The sequence below is a fragment of the Ursus arctos genome, unplaced genomic scaffold (genome assembly GCF_023065955.2).
Source record: "Ursus arctos isolate Adak ecotype North America unplaced genomic scaffold, UrsArc2.0 scaffold_6, whole genome shotgun sequence".
In the NCBI taxonomy this organism is placed as follows: Eukaryota; Metazoa; Chordata; class Mammalia; order Carnivora; family Ursidae; genus Ursus; species Ursus arctos.
Window position 1 is genome coordinate 85,211,541 of NW_026623078.1, and position 26,081 is coordinate 85,237,621.

At 66.2% G+C, this 26,081-nt stretch overlaps 1 protein-coding gene across 1 annotated transcript in view; it reads left to right on the plus strand.

The window, feature by feature from the left end:
• ADGRB1 (adhesion G protein-coupled receptor B1) overlaps positions 1–19,845 on the plus strand; it is an 80,087-nt gene extending 60,242 nt beyond the window's left edge. The window contains exons 21-31 of the mRNA XM_057308015.1: positions 561–711; positions 1,442–1,511; positions 2,818–2,884; positions 5,084–5,169; positions 9,459–9,630; positions 12,571–12,666; positions 14,384–14,438; positions 16,602–17,269; positions 18,309–18,344; positions 18,470–18,574; positions 19,044–19,845. Of these exons, the coding sequence (XP_057163998.1) occupies positions 561–711; positions 1,442–1,511; positions 2,818–2,884; positions 5,084–5,169; positions 9,459–9,630; positions 12,571–12,666; positions 14,384–14,438; positions 16,602–17,269; positions 18,309–18,344; positions 18,470–18,574; positions 19,044–19,241 (1,704 nt within the window). The 3' untranslated portion in view covers positions 19,242–19,845. The remainder of the gene's footprint in view (positions 1–560; positions 712–1,441; positions 1,512–2,817; positions 2,885–5,083; positions 5,170–9,458; positions 9,631–12,570; positions 12,667–14,383; positions 14,439–16,601; positions 17,270–18,308; positions 18,345–18,469; positions 18,575–19,043) is intronic.
• The last annotated feature ends 6,236 nt before the right edge of the window (positions 19,846–26,081 follow it).

Consider the following 26,081-nt stretch of genomic DNA (forward strand, 5'->3'; position numbering starts at 1 on the left):
TTCATTCTCCTCCTCTGACTGCGGCTGGACCCTGGCCTCGGCGTGGGGACATGGTGTCTGGAGTTCTCCGGCTGGACTGGCACTTCGAGATGGGCTGGTTCGAGCCGCCCCCGGCCTGCCACTGAGGCCCGGACTGTCGTCTTGTCTGTGTATAGCCATGCGTCCTTGGGGGTGACTTGCCCTCCCTGGGGGTCGAGTTCACCACCTGCTGGGCAGATGGGCTCACAGCAGTGCCTTCGGGCGGGCTCCTGCGGGCACGTGCTGTGTCTCCAGATGGGTGAGGATGAGGGGGCCAGGAAGGTCTCTGTCCTTGGCAGTCTGTGGACCCAGTGGCACACCCCCCCCGGGGGGGCAGGGACACCGGATGTTCCACAGGCCACCTCGAGGCAGTAGACCAGGTGACCCTTCAGTGGCTTTGTGCCAGGGGCTCTGACCACATGACCACTGCGGACCCCGGGCTTGGACCTCTCCTAGCCTCACCGAGCCCCTCCCCCGGGGCAGGCCTGGGAACGGGTGACCGGGCACCCGCCCCGCCTAACCCACCCAGCTGCCCTGTCCAGGTGGTGTGCACGCTGGTGGCCGCCTTCCTGCATTTCTTCTTCCTGTCGTCCTTCTGCTGGGTGCTCACCGAGGCCTGGCAGTCCTACATGGCCGTGACAGGCCGCCTCAGGAACCGCCTCATCCGCAAACGCTTCCTCTGCCTGGGCTGGGGTGAGTGGTGCCGGGCAGGGGGTGGTGGACCCCCCCCGCCCCTGCCCGCTGTCCCCGCCCCTTGCGGCCCCGTCCCCCGCCCCCCCCCGCAGCCCCTGCCTGCTGTCCTTGCCCCTTGCAGCCCCGTTCCGCCCCCCCCCCCCGCAGCCCCTGCCCACTGTCCCCACCCCTTTGCGGTCCCATCGCAGCCCCCCGCAGCCCCTGCCCTCTGTCTCTGCCCCTTATGGTCCCATTCCCCCCCTCCCTGGTCTCTGCCCACGGCCCCGTCCCCCCTCCCCGGTCTCTGCCCGCTGTCCCTGCCCCTTGCAGCCCCTGCCCCTTGTGGCCCTGTCCCCCACCCCCTGCCTTGCCCTTGTCCTCCTGGTGCCTCCATGGGGTTGCCAGGTAAAATATGACGCCAAGTTCTATTTGAATTTCAGATAATGAGTTATTTTTTAAGGATATCCTCTTCAATGTTTGGGACACACTTACAATAAAAATGAGTTCTTTTGTATCTGAAATTCAAGCGTGACGCGGCGTCCCGTGTCTCGTTTGCTGACCTGGCCGCCATGCCTGCAGTCCTGTAGGCCCCCACCCTCATCCAGCCCCTGCCCCTCTCTCCCGTGCTCGGGGGACCCTGTTCAGGGTTCGCTCCCACCTCGCCCAACCTCAGGGCTGGAAGGAGGCAGAGGGCGGACAGGGGCTTGGATGGTGGGGGGACTCGCTGCCTTTGTTTCTGGTCCTTCCACAGGGCTCCCCGCGCTGGTCGTGGCCATTTCTGTGGGATTCACCAAGGCCAAAGGGTACAGCACCATGAACTAGTGAGTCGGGGCAGGGCGGGGATGGGGTGGAGGCCGCTCGGCTCCCCCAGCCCCTCCCACTTCTCTAGAAGGTGACAGCTGCCTTGTGCCCGCCTCGCAGAGGAGAGCCAAGGCTGGGAGAGCTGGGGGCCCCGGGGCTGGAGGCTCTCTCCCTCCCCAGCTCCTCCCTGGCAGTGGGCCGCAGGATGGAGGAAATGGGGGCTCAGGGCTGCTAGAGCTTTCCCCCTCCTCCTTAGGTATCCTTGGACAGGTCTGTTAGCCTCGGTTTCCCCTCTGCACCGCTGTGTCCACCCTGCATGACTATGGTGACAAGGGGGCTGTGTGGCCCCAAGGAGGGCAAGGCAGGTGGTGAGGGGCCTATTTCACAGATGAAGTCGGTGAGGCTCTGAAGGGTCAGCTGGGCCAGGCAGGTCCAGGGGCCTTGAATGCCAAGCCAGGAAGCTTGGGGTCACCCTAAAACCAGTGTGACTTCCCAGGGTAGGGGGAGAGGAGCCAGAGGCAGGAGAAGGGGCCGGTGCGGGCTTGGCTCACCGTGGAGCCCCAGGGGGACAGGCCATGGCTGGGCCCTGGAGCAGTGCCCCACTTGGGCAGCAGGGCCAGTGGACATGAATGACGGTCCAGTTACTGGAACCCACGGGAGGGAGAGTGCCAGGAGGTAACTGTGGGCACTGCCGCAGAGCTGAGAGGGTCAGGGGTGGATCAGGGGAACGCCAGGGGTTCTGAAGGCTGAAGAGGAGTTCGTCTGATGGCATGCGGTGGAAGGCTCGGGGCAGGGGAAACAGCACGTGAAGACTGCAGTGTCTTCACTGGGCCCGGGGCTCCCGCAGGCCGCCATGCGTAGGGTCCAGGAGATTTGGGGAAGTGCGGAGCCAGTGAGCACATGTGGCGTGTGGAGGGGTCGGTCAGACGTGTGAGCAGAGGCCTGGGTGACCGGGCCGTGGGGCCTGGGTTGAGTGGACAGGTGGAGGGCCAGACCAGGGACCCAACCTAGAATTTTGGCATCGTGTCCAGAAGGGTCTGTGCGTGAGATGGGGGAGGGTGCAGGAGGAGAGTTGGGGAGCCAGCTTGGGGCGGTCAGGACACCCTCATGTCTGCCCTGTGCTTGCTTCCCCCTCTATAAACCGGGGTCCACGGGGCCGCGCGGGGGGCGCTCCCGAGGGCTCAGAGGCCAGAGCGAGCTGCGGTGTGCCGTGCGTGGGAGGGCCTGCTGGTGTTGAGCTCCTTCTGCTCCCCAGCGTCTCACCTGCCTTCCCGGGGGGGTGGGGGCGTCACGCCTGGCCGCTGACCAGCCTGTCTCCCTCCCCAGCTGCTGGCTCTCCCTGGAGGGGGGACTGTTGTACGCCTTCGTGGGACCGGCCGCCGCTGTCGTGCTGGTACTGACCCCCTCCCCGCTGGCCCAGGCTGGGGCCTTGGGCTGTACCCATTGCCCCTTCAGGGTGACCATGGTCAATGAGGGGTGGATGGTGTTCCTGGCCCCCCTGACCTGCCCTCAGGGTACGGGGTGCAGAGACTGGGCCACAGTGGGGGCCTTCTATTTCTGTGAGGACCTGCCAGGAGATCCATGTGGGTTCACGGGGTGAGTGGCCAGGGGAGGGGCTCGAGTGGACAGGTGGCTGACGAGGGCAGCAGGGCATGCCTGCTAGCAGAGCCTGAGGCTGGGGGGCTGGGGCGGGACCCTTGCTGCTACCGGCCATCACGCTCTGGAGAAGGAAGCGGCTGCCTGTTCTCTCTCGCCACGAATTCCCAAACGCCTTCAGGGTGGGATGCGAAACAGTGCCATGGGGCACACAGGGTTCCTGTCCCGGAGTTCAGGCTGGGCAGGGGGAGCCGGGCACGGCTGGGGGCCTGTACCTGCCCAGCCTGAGCCCGTCCCTGTCCAGCCCTCTGCCCCTCACGCAGGGTCACGCACCGCCATGTGGTGGGGGCCCCCCGGCACAGGCACAGGCATGGGGAGGCTGGACGGCCCCCGGTGGGCAGCGGGCCTAGCCCAAGGGTCCTGGCTCCTTTATTCCTCGAAGGGAGAGGCCTCCGTGCCCTGCATGTCAATGTGGCCCTTCAGAGAGCAGGCCAGCTCGCCATTTTAAAGAGGCGACCCAGGAGCAGGGGAGGCTCAGATGATGGAAGCAGGAGACCCCAGCCCCCACGTCCCCTCCCAGGGTGTCTGGAGGGCAGGGCTGGGGCCGATCTGCTGTGGCCCCCAGCCCAGGGCCCCCTCAGTAACATGGGGACACGCAGGTAAAGACCGTACAGCGCCTGCTGCGGGCAGGGCGGTGACGGCTGGTGTCCTGTCCCCTTCTGGCCCTGGCCTTGTCAGAAAATGAGGTCACCCAGGAAAGACGCCTCCACCCCAGTCAGGCCCTCCGGCGCTGGTGCCCGCGTCTGGGAACTTTCCGTTCGCACGGGGATGAAAGGCAGGGCCTGACCACTGTCGTGTGCGGAGTCAGGGGCACTCAGAGCCGTGGGGCCGCAGGGAGGCGGCCTCCTCCTGCCTCTTATCCGGGGGGCCTGGGGCCAGGCCTTGGACCTCAGGCAGCCTCTGCACAGTGGGAGCCCAGGGGAGGGCACTCGGGGGGAAGGGGGCAAAGGAATGAGCCGGGAGCCTCCCCACCCAGGAGGAAGGCCGGAGAGGGGAAGCCCCGAGGTCTCCAGGGCCACTCCAGGGCCAGCCCCTGGGGACAGCTGCTGTTTGCCGCAGGTAGCGGCTTGCGGGCCGCGAACGCCAAGGAGCACTTGTTAGGGGACAGGTGCCCGGCAGGAAGGGGTCAGGAAAGATGCTGTGGCAGAGAGCGCAAGAGCAGTGTGCCCCCAGGTAGAGCCAGGATGCCCCCGAGACAGCCCTTAAGGGGGGCCCTAGTGAGGGGTGAGCTCCCTGTCATGGGAGGGATATAAGGAGCAGGGGTGCTGAGAGGTGGGGGGGCGGCCACAGGGCACGCCTAAGGGTGGATGGCAGCTAGATCATCTGAGGTCTCTTCTGTGGTCGGAGCAGGGGAGTGTGCTGGGGCCAGGCTGACCTCTGACCTCTGGACAGATGTCAGCCCAGCTCCACGAACTGCTGCTGACCATGGTGGGGATGGCAGATGGGCCTCTGGGCTATTCAGTGCAGGCCACCCTGGGGGGTCCAGCCTGTAGAGAGAGCCCCTCACATCACCCTCGGCGCCCCCACTGGGTCATGCTGGCCCCTTTTCGTGTCCAGCCCCGCCGGGCAGGGCTTCCAGCTCCTCGTGGAGCAGGTCCCACGGGAGGGTCACATGGGGGGCTTGACCTGGAGCACCTTGCCCTGGGTGGGGTCCTGTGGCAGGAGAACCCCACCTGAGAGCCAGGGCTCTGGGGGGAGCCGGCCAGGCCCGGGAGACGGTGCTGGGGGGCTGGCGAGCCTATGCCGGTGGCTGTCCTGGAAGCCCCACCTGCTGGCCTGGGGAGCGGTGCCGCAGACCGGGTGCTGCTGCGGGTGGGAGCCCTGGTGTGGAGCGCCGAGTGCCCGCCCCGTGCCCCGCCCCCACGGCCGTGCCCCGCCCCATGCCCCGCCCCCACGGCCATGCCCCGCCCCCACACCCACTCCCTCTGCCTGACAGGTGAACATGGTCATCGGGATCCTGGTGTTCAACAAGCTGGTGTCCAAGGACGGCATCACCGACAAGAAGCTGAAGGAGCGGGCAGGGTAGGACGGGGCCCGCCTCACCTGCATTGAACTGAAAACTCAGCCCGCTCGTCCCCACCAGGCCCCAAGCAGGCGCAGAAACTGAGGCACGGGAGTCTGGAGGCTCACGGCCAGTCCTGGCCTTCCTCTGTGCCTCAGTGTCTCTGTCTGGCCTCTGGCAGGTCCTCAGAAACCATGAAGCTGGTTGTTTTCAGAGACCCTGCCCCCGCAGGGACCACTGGGGCGGTGGGAGGGAGCCCCTGGCCTCCCCCTTCCCTACCCTGGGGTCGGGTGACCCCGAACAAGGATACACCTGCCCACCCTTATGGTGCCTTGAGCAACAGGAGGAGAGCACACGGGGCAAATAGGGTGTTCCTCCCGCGTGGGGAGGCTGAGCCGAGAGGGCAGTGCGTGGCCAGAGGGCACACGGTCCCGAGCAGCTGGGCGGTGCCCAGCAGGGAAGGCCAAGTGGGCTTGGGACAGTGCTGCTCCTCCAGCCCCCCAGAGAATGGGAGCCATGAGGCCACGGACGGGGGCCACATCGGGCTGAGACAGACCCCTCTCTCCGTCCTGCCCCAGCCCTCTGAGCCCTCCCCACCTCACCTCTGCCTGTTGCTCTGTTCGTCCCTCTGCCCTGGCTGGTGTCTGCATGGGGGTCCCGCCCCGCTCCACTGCCCTCTGTGCCCGTCCTCGATGTCTGTCTCTGTGTCTGTCTCCCTCCTCTTCCTGCGCCTCCTGCTTACCCTCGCTTCAGGACACCATCCCCTTGGGTCCCTGATGGCTTCTACTCGTGCTCAGAAGCCTGCTGCGCGGCTTTGGGGGATGCGTGCGATCTGGACAGGCGGGCCTTGCCGTCTGTGGGCCTGGGTGCCCCACTCCCTGGGTGGCGTCCCTGGCAGTGGGGCTTGACGGCCCCCGCCCGCCCACACGTGTTCCTGGGAGGCCCCGGGCCGCGCACGGGGTCGGAGCGCTGGAGCAGTTCACACGCAGCTCCCGCTCGGCGCGGCACTGTCTGGTTTGCTTCCCACAATAACCCCCGAGGTCGGCTCTTGTGTTCCGTTCCCATTTGTACAGCCCAGTGGACCGAGGTTGAGGCGGGGTGAGCGGCTGGTGGTGTGGCTTTGAGCCAGTCAGGCAGGCGCTGGAGCCCAGCGTGTCCGTGTGGCTGGATGCCTCCTCGGGCCCGTCCTGGGCGTGCAGCGGGTGCCCTGGCTCGGAAGCGCTTCCGGCTATGCCCGCGGGGCCGTGCAGAGCCCTGCTCCCCACACGGACAGGAGGCACCCTGCTCGCCGCTGAGCTCTTACTGGCACACACACGCACACACGCAGGGCCCGTGGCAGGGCGCTGCCCAGCTAGCTCCCCAAACCCCAGCGCACTGGCAGGCGGAGCCCTCGCCCCCTGGCTGGGCCGGTGCGTGGTCAGGACAGATTCACAGAGACCAGAGGGAAGTGGCCGTGGCCTCCCCCTGATATTTCTGCTTCTTCGTGCAAACATGGGCAGATCGGCTCCCCCTCTGCTCTGCGCGGGCACGCACGGGTGCCAGACCCGGACCACCACCATCTCCCTGAGGCTCCCTGCTTCCCCTGCGAGCCCCCCCACCCCGGGTCCCCCACCCAGGACTAGCCTAGGGAGGCGCGGGTGGGATCGCTGCAGTCAGTGAGCACTCTGCCCCCGTCCTTGCGAGAACAGTGTCGGCTCTTGTCTCAGACTTTGAATTTCACTTCCGGTCAGCTGCCCCGGGGCCCCCTCGGGTGAGCCCTCAAACGTGCCTAGTGTGGAACCCTCTCTCCAGCCGCCAGTAATGCCACGTTAGTGCCTCTCGCTGCCGGCGCGCCCGCCGGGCTCCGCTCTCCTCTGAGTTACACTCTGTTTTAAGCTTTTCCTGTCCTGTCACCTCTGCCGTCCGCTCTAGGGGTCCTCCCCTAGCCAGCCCTTCGCCAGACTCGTCCCCATCCAGGGGCCTTGGGACAAGGTGGACCCAAGGGCCAGTGCGGCCGGAGGGGATGGGGCCGGTTCAGCGTGAGAACGCGCTCGGCTGGTTGGTCATTGGCCTGCGGTCGTGCTGGGGGCTGGGGTGCGCTCTGTGTGAGTGTGTATGTGTGAGTGTGTGCGTGCGAGTGTGTACATGTGTGAGCCTGCGTGGGTGTGTGGACAGTCGTGCACCATGGCGGCCGCGGGATCAGGACGGGACGGGTCCGCTGAAGCGGAAAGCTGTGTTGGGAGGGCCGGGCGGGGACAAGGCTCTGGGAGTACGCGCTGTGTGCTTCACACGCCAGGCTGTGCCCTGATAGGGCTGTCACGAGAGCCTTGGGGGACAGTCCCTGAGAGGTCAAGTGGCAGGTTGGAGGCAGGGGCCCCGCCCACCTGGGTCCCTGCTCCCGCCCCTCCCCCACCCCACCACAGGGGCATCGGACTTTCCAAAGGGCCGGGTGGTCCCACTGCCCCCTGGCCTCCCCGCCAGCTCCCCTGCTCCCCACCCATCACCCCCCAGCTGGCACCCACTCCTCCACGTGGCCCTCTGCCCTCCGCAGAACCCTGCAGAGGCTGGGCTGCGGGAATTGGAGTAATTCACGGGTCTCCAAGCCCCAGCTGTCTGCTCCCCGCCTCAGGCCGCAGACGTCAGGCCCCAGGCCCAGGGGAGGATGACTCAGAGCAGGACGAGACTTCCCTGGGAGAGCTGTGCCCCGCCCTCCTCCTGCTCAGAACGCGGCCAGAGAAGGTCTGTTTCCGGAAGGGAGGAGACAGACGAGGGAGCCCCACCCTCCATGGGGAGACACAGAGGTTTGGGGTCGGGGAGGGCAGTGCGCGTAGTCATGGAGGGCCCTCTTCTCCGGGCATCCAGCAGGTGCGGGGGGAGGCAAGCCTGGGTGCCAGTACCCCTGCTGGGGCCTCCGCCCTGGAAGGAGGTGAGGAGGGTCTGTGAAGTTCGGTTCGGAAGCTCGTGCAGCGGCCAGAAGAGAAGAGGTGTGGGGGCTTCAAAGCACCTCCCGGCTCCGGCTGGAGCCGTCCTGAAGAAGAAATGGGGCTGGGGCGAGGCTGGGGACCTGGGTTCTGGAGCGGGGGGAGGGGGTATGGAGGCGGGCCTGTCTTCTGCACCGGCGCCCAGACAGGGCACAAAGGGTGCAGAAGCAGAGGGCACAGCTCTGGGGAGAGCTTCTGCCCCCGTCCCCTGACCAAGGTCCTGCTGGTTTGGGGGTCCTTCTCCAGGCCGGACTTCAGGTCCTTCCATCCTCTCTCCCACCAGCTCCATGCCCCCAGCTCCTTCCCGGTGGCCCTGGCCCCTGCCTGATGTTCCTTGTGCCCCTCCCCCCGCCCACTCCCCACTTCTCCTGCCCCACCTGCTCCTGCCTCATCCTTTTGACAAGGATGTCCTGTAAGGAGGGGAGCAGGTGGTCCTGACCTCAGCCCCGACCGCGGCGAGGACAGTGGCCCCAGCGGCTCCTTGGAGCCCCTGCATGGCAGTCACCTGCCCATGGGGGCAGAGCGCTGGAGGTCATCATGGTGGTGAGGGTGGGGTCAGGTACATTTCCCAGACACCCCACTGCACACCAGCCGTCGCGCTGGCACTGTCTGCCCTCACCACACCTTGAGGACATGGCACAGTGACGGCACTGTCCGGAAGAGGCAGGCTCAGAGCGGCCACGGCATAGCCCGTGGTGGCACAGGAGGTGCCGGGGGCAGAGGGCAGTGCCTCTGGGCAGCCCCTCCCCTGGGGACCAGCAGAGCAAGGCCTGCCAAGAGGATGAAGTGCCTGTGGGTCTCTGTTCTTGTCTCTGCCTCCCCCCTCCCCCTGCCATGTTTGTCTGTCATCTCTCTCCTCTTGGAGCAGCTCTCTGGTTCTCTCTCTTTCTCTTCCCGTCTCTGTCCAGAGCTCAGAGGCCTGGCCAAACACCTCCCTCCATGGCCGCCTTATGGTTGGGACCCCGGACCCCTGGCAGGGGGACCTGAGGGCCCTGGGAGCTGGAACCAGCAGGTGGCCCCCAGCTCCTGCCTCCAGTGTGCCTCCTCACCTGTGCCCTCCTGGACAGTTAGGAACCTGGGTCTCCCAGAGAGGTCCCTCCCTCCCTGCTGCCCAGCCCCCGGGGACCACCCTCGGAATCTCCAGTCTCCTCTGCCAGGAGCCCTCAGGCCGCTGGGCGGGTTGGGGCAGAACTCTGCTCCCTAGGAGGGGCCACGAGGCTGGTGGGCCCAGAGGGGAGAGGCGGGAGAGGAGGTGAAGCCCAGCGGGGGAGGGGGGCGCCCCCGGGCGGGGAGGGTGGGGAGGGCGCCCGGGGCAGTGCTGACACAGCCGCCCGCTGCACTGTCCACAGGGCCTCGCTGTGGAGCTCCTGCGTCGTGCTGCCGCTGCTGGCACTGACCTGGATGTCGGCCGTGCTCGCCGTCACCGACCGCCGCTCCGCCCTCTTCCAGATCCTGTTCGCCGTCTTTGACTCACTGGAGGGCTTCGTCATAGTGATGGTGCACTGCATTCTACGCAGAGAGGTGGGCCTCGCGGGCACGCCCCTGCCAGGCCCTCTGCGCGGCCGACACCTGCAGCGGCCCTGCGGGCAGATCCTGGGACCGGGCGGGAGGTGGGGGCGCAGCTTCCAGGCCCCTCACTTCTGCAAGGCGGGGCTGCCAGAGCGGTGGCTCCTTAGTGAAAGCGCTTCCTCCCAAGAACGCCCCCCACGCGCCCCATGCTGGCTCGGACTGGGAGGGCGGCTCTCTCCCCTGGGGTGTTTGGGACCCAAAGCCACTGGAGACGTAGGTGGCTTTTAGCACCACTGAGACTCCTGTCCTGGAGCGCTCTGGGCCTGTCTCGGAGGGAGCAAGAGAGGGCAGTCACCCACCCGTGCCAGCTGCCCAGGAGCAACAGTTAGGGGACCTGCTCTGATCTCAGGAGGCTCGAAATGTGGGTAACAGTGCTCTTGGCGTGGATGCACGAGGTGCCATCGCGAGGCTGGATGAGGCCAGGTGGCCTCGGAAGCTGAAGGGGCACGAATGGGTGGACAGACACGTGGAATGACCTCCCCTTCCCCTCGGAACCTCCTAGAAAGATAACAAAGTGATTTTAAAGCACTTAGATTCAAAAGGATGAAAAGAAGCGTTTTGCCGCAAACCCTGGGCTTTTGGGGAGAGAAGAACAAGGGGTCATGAGCTCAGCCCAGCCGAGGAAGCTCGGTCCGCAGCCGGCAGTGGGGGTGGCCCAGCAGCAACTGCTTCACAGCCCAAGCCAGAGCGCTTCTAGAAGTGGGACTCCCGGGCCCTCGGGACGCCCAGGGAAGGTCTGTAGCGGACGACTGGCGGTCCGTTTCGGTAGCAGCATGGACCCCTCCTGGGCTGGCAGTGCTGCCCCCACCCGGCCTCCCCCACCTGCAGCCCCACCGTCCCCCGTGGGGCCCTGGACTGGGGGCGCCCGGCACAGCTGAAAGCATGCTGAGACGGGGATGCGTGAGCCTATGTGCTGGCGCTTGGGCACCGCGTCGCCTGAGGCCCCCAGCTGGCGGACAGGTGAGCGCCGAAAGATGGGAGGACAAGAAGCCCACGTTTCTGGTGTTGGGACGGCCCCATTGACAAATTCCAGCCCACAGCCCCTCCTCCCACTGCGTGGAAATGTCCTGGTGGGTCATGAGCATTCTCTCTGAAATCCTGAGCACCCGGAGAGCCTGTGCCTGAAAAGTTACAGAGCTGAGCAGCCGCGGGCCCCAGACACAGACCCGAGCTGGCGTCCCCAGAGAGAGAGACTGCCCCCGCTCCCCAGCCCCGCACCTGCAGGTTTCTGGTCCTGGCCGTGTTTACTCGCATCCGCGGTTCTCGCTGCGGGCGGCCTACTGCTCGTCTTCCACACACGGGCCAGCACAGGCCTCCTCGCTTCGGTGGGCTGTGGCCAGATGTCACACTCCTGCCCAGCTGTAAGGCCCCGCTCATGACCCTCGGCTGCTGGCTGCTGGCTTCTGGGAAACGAGAACAGCAGGCTACCAAGAAGGGGCATGCAGAGACCAGGAGGGAGCTTTGTAGGAATTCGGACCCGGAGGCAGAAGCGGGAATACCCGGAGCGTGGGCCCACCCCCGAGGAGAGTCAGGTGCCCCGGAGACATGGTTTCCCAGGAAGGCTGGACTTCCCCATCAGCCTCTGTGACCTCCTGGGGTCCCACAGGTGGGGTCTGTGCTACAGGGACCCTGCGGCCAGGGGAAGGTTGGGAAAGGGCCCCCATCCTCTGGTCTCTGCAGGGAGGGCTCCAGGGGGCTGTGCTGAGGAAGACAGGCCAGCAGGGGGCAGACAGGGGCGATGCCAGGCAGCTCCAGCCAGTGCGATGGGTGTGGAACATTTGGCAGGTAGACGAGTAAGGTGGTCATCTGAGTCTCCTGGGGAGGGAACCGAGGGGGTGAGGCTGGCCAGGTGGCCTTCCTGGAGGAGGAGGCTATGAGGCACTTGGGGAGACCATTTGGTGTTCATGCCAGTGGAGAAAGTGGTTTCCCATCTGCCATCTCCTGGACCGTGGCCTGCCTCCACTGGGCAGCAGTAGGCGCTTCGAGATGTTTGCTAGGCGGGCGTGAGTGCAAGGATGGGAGGAAGGCGCACCTGCACAGGCGGCCCGAAGGCTTGATTGCTGTCCCCGGCCCTGAGGCCAGCAGGACTCCAGCACCGCCTCTGAGTAGCTGTGTGGCTGCAGGGAAGGGGGACAGGTCCCCAGGTCTGTGCAGTGTCTGGGTCTTGGAGCCAGGAACCCCGGCGCACCCTCCTCCCAGAGCCCCCCCCCCCCACTCAGGATGCCTCCTCCAGGAAGCCCTCCATGCTTTCACCACCCCTGTGCCTTCCGTTATTCCCTTTGCCTGTCGTGGCCTTGAGGCGTCCGCTCCTTGAGGGTGGGCACCGCTCACTGCTGTGCTCAGGGCCCAGAGCAGGCAGTGCGGAGAAGGTGCCAGCCTTTGCTCCTTGCTCACACGGCCAGCTCTGTCCGTCCTCCGTGGATGAGCTTTGTGCTGGCTACTTGGGTGGCCCCGGACGCGGAGCCACCATCACCCCTTCCTGAAGAGTCTGTGGGAGACCTCCATCGATGGATGTGCCCCACAGACATGCTGTCCCCCCCAAGGCCCTGTGGACGCTCAGGGGGCGGGTCTCCAGGGGAGCGAGGGCGGGGCCCCCGGCTGGCCCGGATGGTGCGGACTCCGGTGCCTTCTGCAGCCTGACGGGGGTCTGTACGGACACATCCAGCCAGGAGGGCTGCAGCATGCTCGCAGGGGGTCCGGAGCTCCTCGACTTTGGAATTTTCACACCCATGAAGGGCACAGAGAGAATCTCCGAGAGGGAAGGGGGGCGAGGCCCCGCACAGAGGCCGCCCTCGCAGAGATGCCCCTCTGTGCTGCTCGCCCTTGCCTTCCCGCCACCCTGCGAGGATGCAGTCCAGGGCTGCTGGGGACCGCTCTGCTCTCTCTCCCCAGGTCCAGGACGCCGTGAAGTGTCGCGTGGTGGACCGCCAGGAGGAGGGCAACGGGGACTCGGGGGGCTCCTTCCAGAACGGCCATGCCCAGCTCATGGTAGGGCTCAGAGCTTGGTGCCCCCCACGGTGCAGCCTCACGCCACTTAGAGCTGCTCTGGGCTCCAGCAGCCCTTGGGAAGAGCTCCGAGCCCAGCCTGAGGCTGGGGACACTGAGGCTCACCAAGGTGACATCCCCGGTCTGGGGGCGGGCAGGACCCAGATGGTGAGAGTCTGGCTGGGGCTGGCATCAACGCACCCCACCCCCACTGCCACAGCGCTCTTGCCCAGATGCCAGCCTCTGGGGGCCGTTGCCTCAGCTGCTGCCCTCCCCCTTCTCTGCACTTCCCACACCCCCTCATTGCCCTCCAGCCTGGCCAGGATGGGACTGGGCTCACTCGGTCTCCATCAGGGGACCAGCCCTGGCCTGTCCATGCACCTTCCACCCCGCCCTGGCCTTGTCCCCAGCCAGGTCCCCTTGGGCACTCTGGCATCACGCTGTTCAGCCTGAGGTGCGACAAGCCCCTCCCACCCTGCTGCCGGCCTCACAGGTGTCTGCTAAGATGCCCCCTCCAGGGAGCCCTCCCTGATCCCCCGCCCCCATTCCTGCCATCAGGCCTCCTATTCAGGTCCTGGCGGCGCCCTGGCTGAATCCCCCGCGCTGTTGCTGGGTGCTGCTGCCTGCTCCGCTGGGTGCCCCCGGCGCGGTGAGCCTGGCAGGCAGGAGGTGCTCACTCAGTCCTGGGGTGCCCAGCCTCCTCCATGAGGTCGTGAGCGTCACAGGCAGGGCTCCGCAGATGCCAGCCGTCAGACCTGGGGAGGCTTCTTGGATCCTCAGGGGCGAGGGCAGGGGTCCCAGACCCCCAGGCACTGCTCCTGGCCTGACCTCTGACCTTCTCACAAGCCAGCCTCTGCATTTGCGGAGAGGGAACCTCCAGGTTTGAGATGAGGACCCAGCGCCACAGCCCCTGGAGAAAGCCACGCCCCCGCTGGCAGCGGCCTCGCTGGCTTGCCCCGCCCACTGGGGGGGTCTCTGCGCGGGGCTGCGTGGCCCCCTCTTGCCTGCCCCAGCTCCAAGGCTGCGGTGGGGCCGGCGCTTTAGCAGGGGCCTCGGTGGCTGCTCAAGGGATGGCTGGTCTCACCCTGGCACGGATATCCGTGTCCGAACCCCGCTCTGCCTGGCTGGCCGTCCTCCGTTTCCTCGTCCCCAGGGCTGTGGTGAGGACTACAGGTGCCATGGGGCAAGCCCCCCACACCCTGCACACCAGCAGGGGGCGGCCTGGGCAGCAGGGGGCTCTGGTGCGAGACCCTTTGTGCCCCCTGCCCCATCGGGGGATGTGAGGGACAGAGTGAGGGGTTCTCGTACTCGAGTCCCAGGGGGCCGGCGGTTGGGGGAGACTGAGCCAGGCGCAAGAGCGTGAGTGCACTGCGGTGGGACCAGACTCCCACTTCCCTGCGGAGCCACAGACGCCTGGGCAGGAACTGCCAGGCACGCACGTACACACACGCACACACGCGCGTGCACGCAGGGGCAAGAGTGTGCAGGGGCGGGGCCCCCCAGCAGGGTCTGCTGGAACACATGAGCACACGGGCACCCTTGAGCTCGTAGACCCCGTTAGCACTCAGCGGCGTGCACGCACGTGTGCACGCACACGCCCCTTCGAGGTACAGCACCGCTCACTGTGTCCCGCCAGCCCAGAGGCAGCGCGGTGCGGGCAGCAGCCCAGCCCCGCTTGCTGGCTGGCAGGCCCTCACCCCACCCCGCCTCTGTCTTGCAGACTGACTTCGAGAAGGACGTGGATCTGGCCTGTAGATCAGGTGAGCGCCTGCCAGGTGAGAGCGACAGGTGGTCCTCGCCTGGGTCCACTTTCTTCTTTTTCTTTTCTCTGTGTGTCTGTCTGTTCATTCGTCTGTCCTCATCCCACCTCTGCCTGCCACAGCCCACACGGTGAGGTTGGATCAGATCCTCCCAGATGGTGGGGATGCTGCCCGGAAGGCCTGGTCTGCACCGGGCCTGCGCCCCCGCCCCCAGCCTGGGCCCGCACCAGCCACTTCCTGCCTCCCCGCCCGCAGCCCTGAGGCTGCGGCCAGGGTCTGGGGAAAACTGTGCTGGAGCTCAGGCTCAGCAGGGGTGAGGCCCGTGCTGTGCGGGCGGAGCTCTCAGCCCTGGGGCAGACCCTGGGCCCCGTGCGCTGGGCCTGGCCCTGTCCTCTCCCCGCCATGCCCCCTGCCTCAGCAGCCACACCCACACTTCTGTTCTTTGCTTTCCACGCTCTTCGTTGGGGCAGTGAGGCTGGACGAGCTGTGTGAGACGGGAGCTGCCCGCCTCCACCCTGTCGCCCACCTCGCCACCCACCCCTGCCTGCCCTCCCTCAGGGCCCGCGCTCTGTGTTGTCTTCATGTCTTCATCCCCAGTCCAGCCACCGAGGAGGGTGGGTCACGCTTTTGGAACGGGAGACGGCAGTGGCAGCGGGGGGAGAGCAGGGAGAAGGAGCTACCACCAAGCTCTGAGCTAAGGCTGAGCTTCCCGGAAGCAGGTGGAAAAAGGAACTCAATTGCCCAAAGAAAGGGAGCCCCTCAAGGGCCATTGTTCTGTGAGCCAGGCCTCTGAGGCAGTGACAGGCAGGATCTTCCAGAGCTGTGGAAAGCCAGCTGGCCACCCTGCCTTGCGTCTGTCCGATATTTGGGAAGCATCTTCTCTAGAGACAACCATGGGGGCAGGTGCTGGGACAGCCCCAAGTTGGCAGTGTCAGCTGCTGCCAGGTGGACCCAGGAGGGCTTTCTGGAGGAGGTGGCCTCTGGTTGGGCTGACTGGGGAATTGGACAGAATGGTCTTCCACCTCCCGTCTTGGTCTTACGTAGTCTAGGCAGCCTTCTTGAGAGGTGACCCCAAAACTCAAGGGCCTTCAGAGGCTGGGGCCCAGCCCCATTCGGGTGGTCCTGGCTTCTCTGAGCTTCCGATTTGTTCCTCATCAGTAAGCTGGCCCAGTGGGGCCTGCGGCCTCTCAAGCAGTTAGTGGCTGGGGGTGGGGGTGAGGGGGCACACGAGCTGGGGGTGTGGGGGCCTAGAGGAGTCAGATGTGGGGCTGAGTAGGCGGGAGACCTGCAGCTGGGTTTGTGCGGGGTGGGGTGCACCCTGCGTCTGTGGGGCTTAGCGCTCACTCAGGAGGGACCCTGGAAGGGCGCAGGTTTGGCGGTAAAATGGCAGGTCCCCCACTGGGGTGCCCAGAGGAGGTCGGCGTCTAGAGGCTGGAGATGAGAGGGGGCCCGGAGCTTCCGAGGGGATGGCGAGTGGCCGTTCGCTGGGAGGGTGTGTGCTCATGGGGCAGCTGCGGGTGTTCGAGGGCTGGGCAAGGGTGTGGCAGGATGCCTGTCCACCTGGCCAGCAAGGAGAGGGCCCTGCGGTCACCGCAGGCTTCCGAGGACGGGCCCTGAGTGGGGCGCGGGTGGGCAGCTCGGCCTGGCAGCTGTGTGCTCTCCATGGGCCAGTGAGGCTGCAGTGACTGGTAGGAGCGGGGCGGGTGGTGGGCCAGCAGGAGTCTGGGTCAGGGGTCATGTGGTCCCATGCCCCTGCAGCCGAACAGAAGTGGGGCAGCGAGGCATACGGGGCCCGGCTCCCCAGGAGCGGGCTGCCCCACCCCAACGCCCCGTGAGGAGCTGTGTCCCCGCTCTTCCAAGGAGCAGGGGCTGGCTCCAGGGCCGACAGGACCCCCAGCTGCCGGGGAGAGCGGTGTGCGGGTGGCGGTCATTTGTCCTGTCTACGGGGGCACACAGAAGCACCCCATGTTCCAGCCTTGTTAGAAAAGGCGAAGGAAACCCAGCTGCCGCAGCACCAGACCCCACACAGTGGACCCCCGCTGACCAGGGCAGGGGCGGCCCGCGAGGGACCTGGGCACCGGGGACCACAGCTTCAGGGCCGTCGGAGGGGGCGTGCCCGAGCAGGACCTGGCCGGGGCACCCCCGAGGCGGCCCTGACCCCCTCGCCTGTCTCCACAGTGCTGAACAAGGACATCGCGGCCTGCCGCACAGCCACGATCACGGGCACACTCAAGCGGCCGTCGCTGCCCGAGGAGGAGAAGCTGAAGCTCGCCCACGCCAAGGCGCCCCCCACCAACTTCAACAGCCTGCCAGCCAACGTGTCCAAGCTGCACCTGCACGGCTCGCCCCGCTGCCCGGGCGGCCCCCTGCCCGACTTCCCCAACCACTCGCTGACCCTCAAGAAGGACCGGGCACCCAAATCCTCCTTCGCCGGTGATGGGGACATCTTCAAGAAGCTGGACTCGGAGCTGAGCCGGGCCCAGGAGAAGGCCCTGGACACCAGCTACGTCATCCTGCCAACGGCCACGGCCACGCTGCGGCCCAAGCCCCAGGAGGAGGCCAAGCACAGCATCCACATCGACCAGATGCCCCAGACCCGCCTCATCCACCTCAACATGGCCCCCGACGCCGGCCTCCCTGCCCGCAGCCCCCCCACCCGCCAGCCCCCGGAGGCCCCCCCGGCCCAGCCCCCACCTCCCCCACCCCCCCCACCCCCACCACCCACCCTGGAGCCAGCGCCCCCCAGCCTGGGGGAGCCCGGAGAGCCCGCGGCCCACCCGGGGCCCAGCTCGGGGGCCGGGACCAGGAACGAGAATGTCTCCACCTTGTCCGCGAGCTCGTTGGAGGTGAGGGCAGCCCAGGGGCCCCGGGGGCAGGGCGTGCGGTGGGCGCTGCTGGTTTGGGCTGCGGCTTAGCAAGTCCGGGCTGGGAATGCTGGGGCCGGCGTCCCGCCTCCCCGCTGCTGGAAGGAGCCCCTCGACAAGAAGGGGAACGTGCTGGGGAGCTGGTTCGCAACAGGGCACGCCCTAGGACAGCCAGCCCACCGTCCTCCTTCTGTTCTCTAGCCACGCTTCCCCTGGCCCTGCTGGGCCCTGGTGACCCGGAGCTTCTGGCCTGTGCCACAACGGGGGTCTCTCCCATTGCAGAGAGGCCCATGGAGCTGGACTTGAGCTGGCTTGAATCCAGCCCCTTCCGTGGTTGGGGTCAGGGCAGCAAGTCCCTCCTTAGACCAACCTGAAGCCTAGACTTGACCCCCAGCCCACCCAGCCTGTGCAACATGGGGCTCAGAGACCGGGTGGGGGGAGCATGGCCGAGCACCCTCAGGGAGCCCCGCCCTCCCCGGGGCCCTGCTCCCCCTTCCTGGCTCCCTGCCTCCGTGGCCCCCCAGCTGTGCCGCTGGCCTGCATCCAACTCCCCTTGTCCCCAGGAGCACGTCCTGGGCAGGCTAAGCCCGATGCCCTGGCCCAGCGCTGGCACCGGCCCTGCAGGGATGGCCCAGGGCACGGTCTGGCTCATTAAGCGGGGACAGAAGGTGATGAAGATCTTCCTAGGTTCACTCCCACTCTAGGGTGGAATACCAGAGCTGCCTGTGACTGTCCCTGCCCTCTGGGCCCCCCACCTCCTGTCCACCCTCTTCCTGCTGAGCGCTCATGCTGGGCCCCCACCGTCTCAGGCCGCGGTGGCCTGCAAGGGGCCTGGGCTCTGAGAACCACAGCTTCAGGGCTGTCAGAGGCGTGTCCCCCAGGGCTTGGCCGAGACCCCAAAGGCATGGGGCCAGGGGCTCCCTGGTCCGCCCCATCCTCAGGCAAGGAGAGGCCTGGATCTGTGGCCCGGGAGGTTTTAGGGAACCGCTTGCAAATGCGCACAAACCCCTTCTCCCCACAGCGGCGGAAATCGCGGTACGCAGAGCTGGACTTCGAGGTGGGTCCTGGCGTCCCCTCCCCCACATGGCCGGGCCGGAGGGGCTCTGTGCCCCTCCAGCAGGCAGGGAGGGGCAGGGCAGCTCCCCTCCGGGCTCAGGCTCCGCCGCCCCTCCCGCCCCGCAGAAAATCATGCACACGCGGAAGCGGCACCAGGACATGTTCCAGGACCTGAGCCGGAAGCTGCAGCACGCGGAGAAGGACAAGGACGCGCTGGGCTCGGACAGCAAGGTCTGGAGCGGGCGGGGCCTTGGGGCGCTGGGTGGGGTGGCGGTGCGCGGGGGGCTGCTCCCGGAGAGCCCTTCTCCGCCCCCCTCATTCATTCGTTCTTTCCTGCCACCTTTCCCGGAGACTGGCCTCACCTGGCCCATGCTAGACCCTGGAGGGCAGGGCAAGCCAACGGGCCTTCCTGGGCAGGGGGGAGGCTGTCTGGAGGGAGAGGTGGTACACTGGCTGCCTCCCACGGAAGGCCACGGCCGAGGGAGCGGTGCCGGGCAGCTGCCCCCACTGCAGGCCGTCCCCTTGTGCCGACCCCACAGCGGGAGGTGCTCTGCTCCTGGGTCTCCCCCATTCCCCACCTCTCCGCTCTGAGGCCCCTTCCCCTCTGTTCTGACTCTTGTCTCTCCCCGCTCCCCGTCTGATTTTGCTCTGTGGCCTCCCTCGTGGTCCCTCCGTTCATCCACCGCCCACCGGCCAGCAGCCAGAAAAGCCGCAGACGCCGAACAAGCGGCCCTGGGAGAGCCTTCGGAAAGCCCACGGGACGCCCGCGTGGGTGAAGAAGGAACTGGAGCCGCTGCCGCCGTCCCCTCTGGAGCTGCGGAGCGTGGAGTGGGAGAAGTCGGGCGCCACGATCCCACTGGTGGGTCAGGACATCATCGACCTCCAGACTGAGGTCTGAGCAGGTGGGCGGCGGCCACGCACCGGGCCACGAGGAGGGACGCTGCTCTGCCCGCTCCTGCCACGGGACGGGTACAGACATGCTCTCGGGCTGCAGGCCGGGCCCGCGTCCTGGCCTCAGGGCGCTCGGACGGCGGCCAGGCGGAGGCCCGCAGTGCTGGGACCAGAGCCAGAAGGGACAGGAGGCACCGGCGGCCCGGGTGGGCACAGGGCTCCAGAGGCCGGAAGGTGCCTCAGACTCTGCCCTCCTCCAGCCCAGCGCCGGCGGGCAGGCGGGCGGGCCGCCGCGGACAGTGGCCGGGCCAGATGCGGCCGGCACCCCCAGGATGCCTCCCTGAGCTGCCGCAGCACAGGGCCAGCCTGCTTGGCCCAGCTGGCCTGGCACCATTTTTTAGACACCCCTACCCCTCGGGAAGCAGCCAGCCCCCCCCCCCACCTTTCCAGGGCCCGGGGGCCCGGGGCCCCTCCCCAGACCCAGGTGGAGAGCACAGCCCTCTCTCTCACCTGCGCCGACCCCAGGGGCAGGACTAGAAGCCCACTCCGGGAAGAGCAGGGGTGGGGAATCTATTTTTTCTCTCCTTTTCTTTTCTTCAATAAAAAGAATTAAAAACCCATGTCGCGTCTGTGTGGCCTCCCTCTGCGCAGCCCAAGCCACAGCTCCGGCCCGCTGGGGTGGCTTCTGCTGAGCGGCCTTGGTCTTTCCACCTGGTTCCAAAGGGCTGGGGAGGCCTGGTGGGCAATGGGGTTCCACCCCTGCACCCTGCCTGGGTATCAGGAGCCCATAATGTGTGGACCTTGGCCCCCAGGCCCGCAGTGGTGTGGCCCCCAGGGGTGCTTTGAGGGAACTGATGGGGACCCTCGGATGCCGGGCTCCCTTTCTCCCCCGCCCCCAGCCTTTTAGACCCACGGGGACTGTTGGTGTGCGACTTCCCTGTGCCCGGAGCCGTTGCTGGGGGAACATTTGGGGACTGAGGCAGAGGATGTGGAGGGAGGGAGGGAGCCTTGGGTGTCAGGGCCCCCCTCCTTCCAGCTGGCCTTGGTGTGCCCAGGATCTCCTCCAGGACTCCCGCCCTCTGCTTCACCCCTGTCCCACACACCCCCATCTTGACCCTGGGGCAGGCGCGAGGAACACATGTGGACACGCCCAGAGCCCTGCCCTCTGCCCCCTCCCACCTTGGCCCGAGGCCCACAGCTTGCCCAGTTTCTGAGCCTGAACTTGGAGATGCCCATCCCCGCGAGCTGAAATGCCTGCCTCTCCTTTATGTTTCCAGCAGGAGGCAGCCTGAGCCCGCGCAGAGAGCCCAGCTGGGCGCTGCGAGGCTAGGGGGGGGGGGCGGCGCTGAGGCTGGGAGGAGAGGTGAGGCAGGCTCCTCCCCCAGGCTGCGCTTCCCACCGCGGGCAGCAGAGGCCGCTGGCCCAAAGAGGGGGTGCACAGGTGGGCTGTTTGCAAGCCCCCCCAGCACCCTGAGATTACGGCCCCCCAACCACAGCGTTCCAGATGAACACAACGCCAAGCCTGCTGAAAAGTGGGGGAGCTGCCTGGCGCCGGTTCCCTTGGCGACCGGCCCACCACTCGCCTTGACCGCCTCGGGTCAGGACCACAAGTGACTGAGGCTGGAGAGGGACCACTGGTGACCAGGCGTGGCTGCTGGGGACTGAGTGACCACAAGCACCTGGGGGAGGTGGACAGCCGGGAGGGGATGGAACGGGCACGCAGAAACCCGCCTCTCAGCCACGGTCCTGAACACTTCAAACCAGCTTTGTTGGTGAGATTGGGAGGCAAAAACCTAACGCCAACCGAGGCTTGTTCAAGTTCATCTGAGTGCGAGATGCACCCCGGACGCTGGCCGGCGTCTTCCCCACCTACTGATGTGCCCTCCCCCCAGAGATGCCTCGGACTCCCAGCCCCACTAGCCTGGGGGTGCAGATGAGGGCGGGGGCCTGTGCCGGCTCCCTCATCCCCCGCATATGCCGCTGCCCCCGAAGGGAGCGGGAAGGTCCCGGGACAGGGGTCCAGGTGCGCAAAGTCCCTGTGAGGGCAGCGCCAAGCGCAGGGCTCCCACTGCCCTTGTGGAGTGAGCTCACCCCCCCCCACCCTGCCCACAGGAGCTACGAGAAAGCTGGAAGGACCAGATCCTGGTGGCCCCAGGCCACGTGCTCCCTGCATGCGGTGGAAGGAGCTTGGGTGGTGTGAACTGCGCTTTCAGGGTCAGCCTTCGAGTGGCCTCGGCCTCCTCTCCATCCTAGCTCCCGCCAAGAGGGCCGTGTCCTTCCAGGAGCGGCCACATCCTCGGTCCTGCCCGGGCCCCGCATTCACAGCTGTTCAGTGCTCCACAGCCACCTGGCATGGGGACAGCGCCCAGAAATCACTGTTCTCTCTCCCGCCTGTGGCACAGGAAGCCCACTAGGGGCGTTCCCACTGGATTTGTTGAAACCGCAGGGCCCTGCGTGGGTCTGCCTCCACCCCCTTCTATGGCGAGCCCCACGCTGGGCAGGGCTCCGGGCCAGAGGCCACCAGATGCCCAGAGCTGGTCTCTGGGTGGCCCTCTGTGTTCATCCCGCTGTTCTGACAGCTGTGTTCTGGGGGCTGGACAAGCCACGGTCCTGACTGATGCCCTCTCCAGACTCGGGTGTCTGAGTGATGCTTCCCTGGGGGCGGGGGGGGGCACAGGTTGTGAGCCAGCTCCCCGGCCCTAATCCTGGATGCTCCCCTCAGTGGGGAGGTCACCCAAGGGCAGCTGCGGGCCTCTCTCTGCTGTTCCTTCCACCACAAGCCACTCCTTTCCCTGGCCCTTGTTTTCTGCATCGTCCGGGCACCTTTGTACCCGTGCGGTCCTCCTCGGCACTCCGAGACTGCCTCCCGGGCCGCCCTTCCCCTGCCGTCAGGAGGACCACCATGGCCTGAGGATGGGGCTGGCCATGGCGGTGGTCACCGTGGTGGGCAGGAACGTGGGCAGCCAAAACTGGTGGGGACACTTTCGTGGCTGGAGCTGGAGCTCAGGGTGGTGGTGGTGCCTCTGGGATGGCAAGGGGGTGTCCCCACAGAAGGGGGCCTGACGGACAGGACAGACGGAAGGTAGAAGGAAGGGTGCGTAAGGACAATGACGAGGGCCTGCGTCTCCTGGGGGGCGGGGCACGCTGCAGGCAGCCACACCCCTGTCACCCAGGCAAGCAGCTCCTGCGCCCCGTCTCTCTCTCTCTCTCTCTCTCTCTCTCTCTCTCTCTGTCTCTCTCATAAATAAGATCTTAAAAAAACAACCCCGGGGTCCCTAGCTATTGTCCCCACCCCCATCCCTGTAGGTGTCTCGGCTCCTAACCCTGAGGAGCCTTCACCCCCAGGCCTGGGAAGGGCGCCAAGGCCCTGCGGGGAAGGGCTGGCACACTGGTCAGGGACGGGAGGGGCCGCACTGGCCTCCCCCTACGTTACTGCTCTGCCCCCTACTGCCGATGACCAAGGGAGTTCTCAGGCCTCCTGCAGAGTGGGGGTCCCCACCTGGTGCACCTCTCCCCCCACTGGGGTGTCCCACGACACTGGCCAGGTCTGCTCGGGGTGGCCCATGGTGGGGGCCAAAGGTGGGCAGGCTGGGGGCGGAAGGCCTTGACCTTGGGCAAGCCCCGCCCCTCTGGGCCTCGGTTTCCCCTCTGGCACTGTGGCAGCAGGACTGGGTGACAGATCCCTTCCAAGGCCAGCAGTCGGTGGCCCCGCGGCTTCTTGAGGCATGGGGAGCAGCGGGCTCCCCCAAGTATTTTTTTAAGGCCTAAAAATAACCAGGAGGGGAAGGGTGTCTCTGAATAGCTCAGGAATGTACCAGTCAGTGCCCCAATCGGAAATGCCTCCAAATAAGGCTCTGGCAGAGCCGGAAGCCCTGAGACAGTCACTGCTCACGTCAGCCTCCCAGCTGCGCGCTGCTCCGGAACCTTCCCTCCCACCCCGGCCAGCCCTCAGCCCAGCCCCAAGGGTCTCCCCCAGAGAGCAGTCAGCCCAGGGGCTGGGCATGGGGCGGGGGTCCTGGGAGCCCCCTTGCACCACAGCCCTTTGGACAAAGAGTAAAGAAGTTACAGTTATGGACTCTAAGGTTTACTTGTCTAGAAACTTCATTTACACGTGTGAGATCTTAGGACAATCCAATTCAGACCCCTTCCCCCAAATCCCAGAAGACGGACGTGCGGGGCCCCCTTGAAGCAGGTAGGGTGGGCTTTCGCGTGCTCCCTTCTGGCACCCCTGGGCGTCCCAGGGAGCGGGTACCCCAACTGGCAACGGGGGGCAGCTTGGAGCCCTGCTCAGACCAGGTGCAGGGCGCGGGCGTCCCCAGCTGTCCCAGGAAGGCAGAGGCGGCGTTGCTGGACTCAGTATGGCTCTCTGGGAACACCATATGGATCCGGCCCAGGAAGGGAGTCGGGAGGAGGCAAGACGCGGCACCCCCACCGTTGCATCCTCCCCTCTCCAGCACAGGGAGTTCCCTGGGGGGCAGGTGGCAGATGGGGTGGCCTGGAAGTCAGGGTTCCAGGACGGTGCCCCTGCCTGTGACCTCAGCGGGCCTGTCCCCTCGATGGTTTTCCTCCTCTACCAGCCTGTGCCCCCCCCACCGCCCCGGCCTCCTGTCCGCCTCTATGCCTCCCAGACTCTTTCCAGGCTCGGGCTCCACCCCAGTCCCTCTAAACCTCCTGGACGGAGGAGAGTGGGTTTTGGGGGGAGCAGGTGGCAGAACAGGAAAAAGAAGAGATGGAGTTGTGGTGGAGGGGGGACCACTTCACTGGAGCAGAGGAGGGAACACGGCCTGGTGATGGTGCCCTGAGAGCAGGGGTATGACCACCCACCCCCCCGGCCCAGGCTTCCCAGAGGGCGGGGCCAGGCTGAACCTGGAGATCAGTGGCCTGGCACATGGGCACCCAGGTGGGCGTCTGAACCCAGCCTTGAGGCTGCAGAAGGCTGGAGAGCCCAGCAGGGGCCTACCTGCTCTGGAGAGGGAGGCTCCATGCTCAGGCCCCACCCCTGGGGGGATTCTGGGGGCCAGAGTGGGCTCTGGCCCACCCCAGGTCACCAACAAGTCACGAGGAGGGAGGCATGGCCAGGGTGCCACAGCTGGGGCCTGGACTGCCACATGGCCAGCCCTAGGACCCCACTCCCCCTGTCCCAGCCCCAACCCAGGCCCCCATCAGTCCCTAGCAGTCTCTGCCCATGGCTGCCAGCTGCTTCCCTGGTGTCACCTTCCTGAAGCCTTCCGTCCCCGCCCCGCCTTTGGCTCTGAGTTTCTCTAGAGTCACCATGCATCCTGCATCAGGTTCTGGGTGGGGGTCTGGTCCACCCCAAACCCCGGCATGCATGAGAGATCTGTTCCTCTGACAGCTGAGAGGGCTCACGGGGAAGGAGCCCTACCACACCATGCTGGGGACGGTGTGCAGACCGCCCTCACCCACCCCGGGCGCAAGGCAAGGCATGGGGCCGTGGGTGGACAAGGGGGACAGTGGAGTGAGCGGAGCGGGCAGGGCAGAGAGGGGGACAGCGGAGCTAGGCCGTGGTCCAGGCCGAGGAGGGGAAGCATATACCAAGGGCAGCGAGCCACCAGGCTCGCAGAGACCATGGGAGAGGCACTCCTGGCGGGGCTGACACAGGACCCGAGAAGCACAGGACCACCGGACAAGTGCTGGCACTGGTGAATGGCAGAGGCGCGGTGATGGCGGGCGTCGGTCACAGCCTGCCGGACCCCCACGGGGTGGTATTTCTACCCCCCTTCCCCGAAGAGAAGACTGAGACACAGAGAGGGTGAGCGGCTTGCCCAGGGCTGCGGAGGGGCCCAGGCGGCAGCAGCTGCACTCTGGTCGGAGACACCACACCGCCCGCTGGGCTGTACTGACGGAGTATCGTCAGGAAAACACACGGTCGTTTCCGCTGCGCCACTGAGAGCAAAGCGCGAAGTGGGATCCACGCTGGCATACTTGTTCCGCGGCCTGGGCTCTTCTCAAGCGCCCGCCGGAGGTAAACGCGTCTGCACCCGTAGCAGGCCCGACACCACCGTGGGCAGCGGGGCGGCATCCGCCTCTCTCTGCACAGATTTACCTCTCCCTTCCCCTGGGCCCGGGGCGCGGACATCCGCTCTCCCCAGCAAGGTGCAGTCTCCTGGCCCACCCCCTGCCTCCACCCCTCTCTCTGCAGGCCCCCCGAGTCCAGGGTTCTCGTCTCTCCAGCCGGGGCCACGTCGCCCTCGTCTGGGCCTTCATTTCCTTACTCAAACACGCAGGCTTTCTACTTCTTCACTCCTGGCGTGTTATCTGTTTTTAGAAATCCATCTATTTCAACTAAGTTTTCAAATATATTGGAACGAAATTGCTCGTAATATTCTCTTACCACCTTTTTGGTTTCTGAAGTGTCTCTAGTTGGGTCCCCTTCGCACCCAGCCTTTCGGTCTGTGCAACGTTTCGCTCATTCAGCGTCCTATCAGCTGTTGCTGCAAAGAACGGACTTTTCGCTTTGTGGGCCCACGACTCTCCTCTCTCATTAATTTCCGCTCTCATCTTTGTTATCTCTTCTTTTTTGGGTTTTCATGAACAAAAATAATTCCTTAAGCTAGCCGCTTACCACATGAACTTTCAGCTTTCAACATTTATCTAGTATAAGTCTTTGGGCTACACATTTCCCTCACGGTGTTGCTTTAGCTCCGCCTGACAAGGTCCGTATGCATCATTTCCATCATCATTCAGTTTCAATGGTTCTTATTTATTTACTTATTTTATTGAGAGGGGGGCGGGCTTGTGAGTGGGGGGAGGGGTAGAGAGAGAGGGAGGGTCTTAAGGAGGCTCCATGCCCAGTGTGGAGCCCAACATGGAGCTCGATCTCACGACC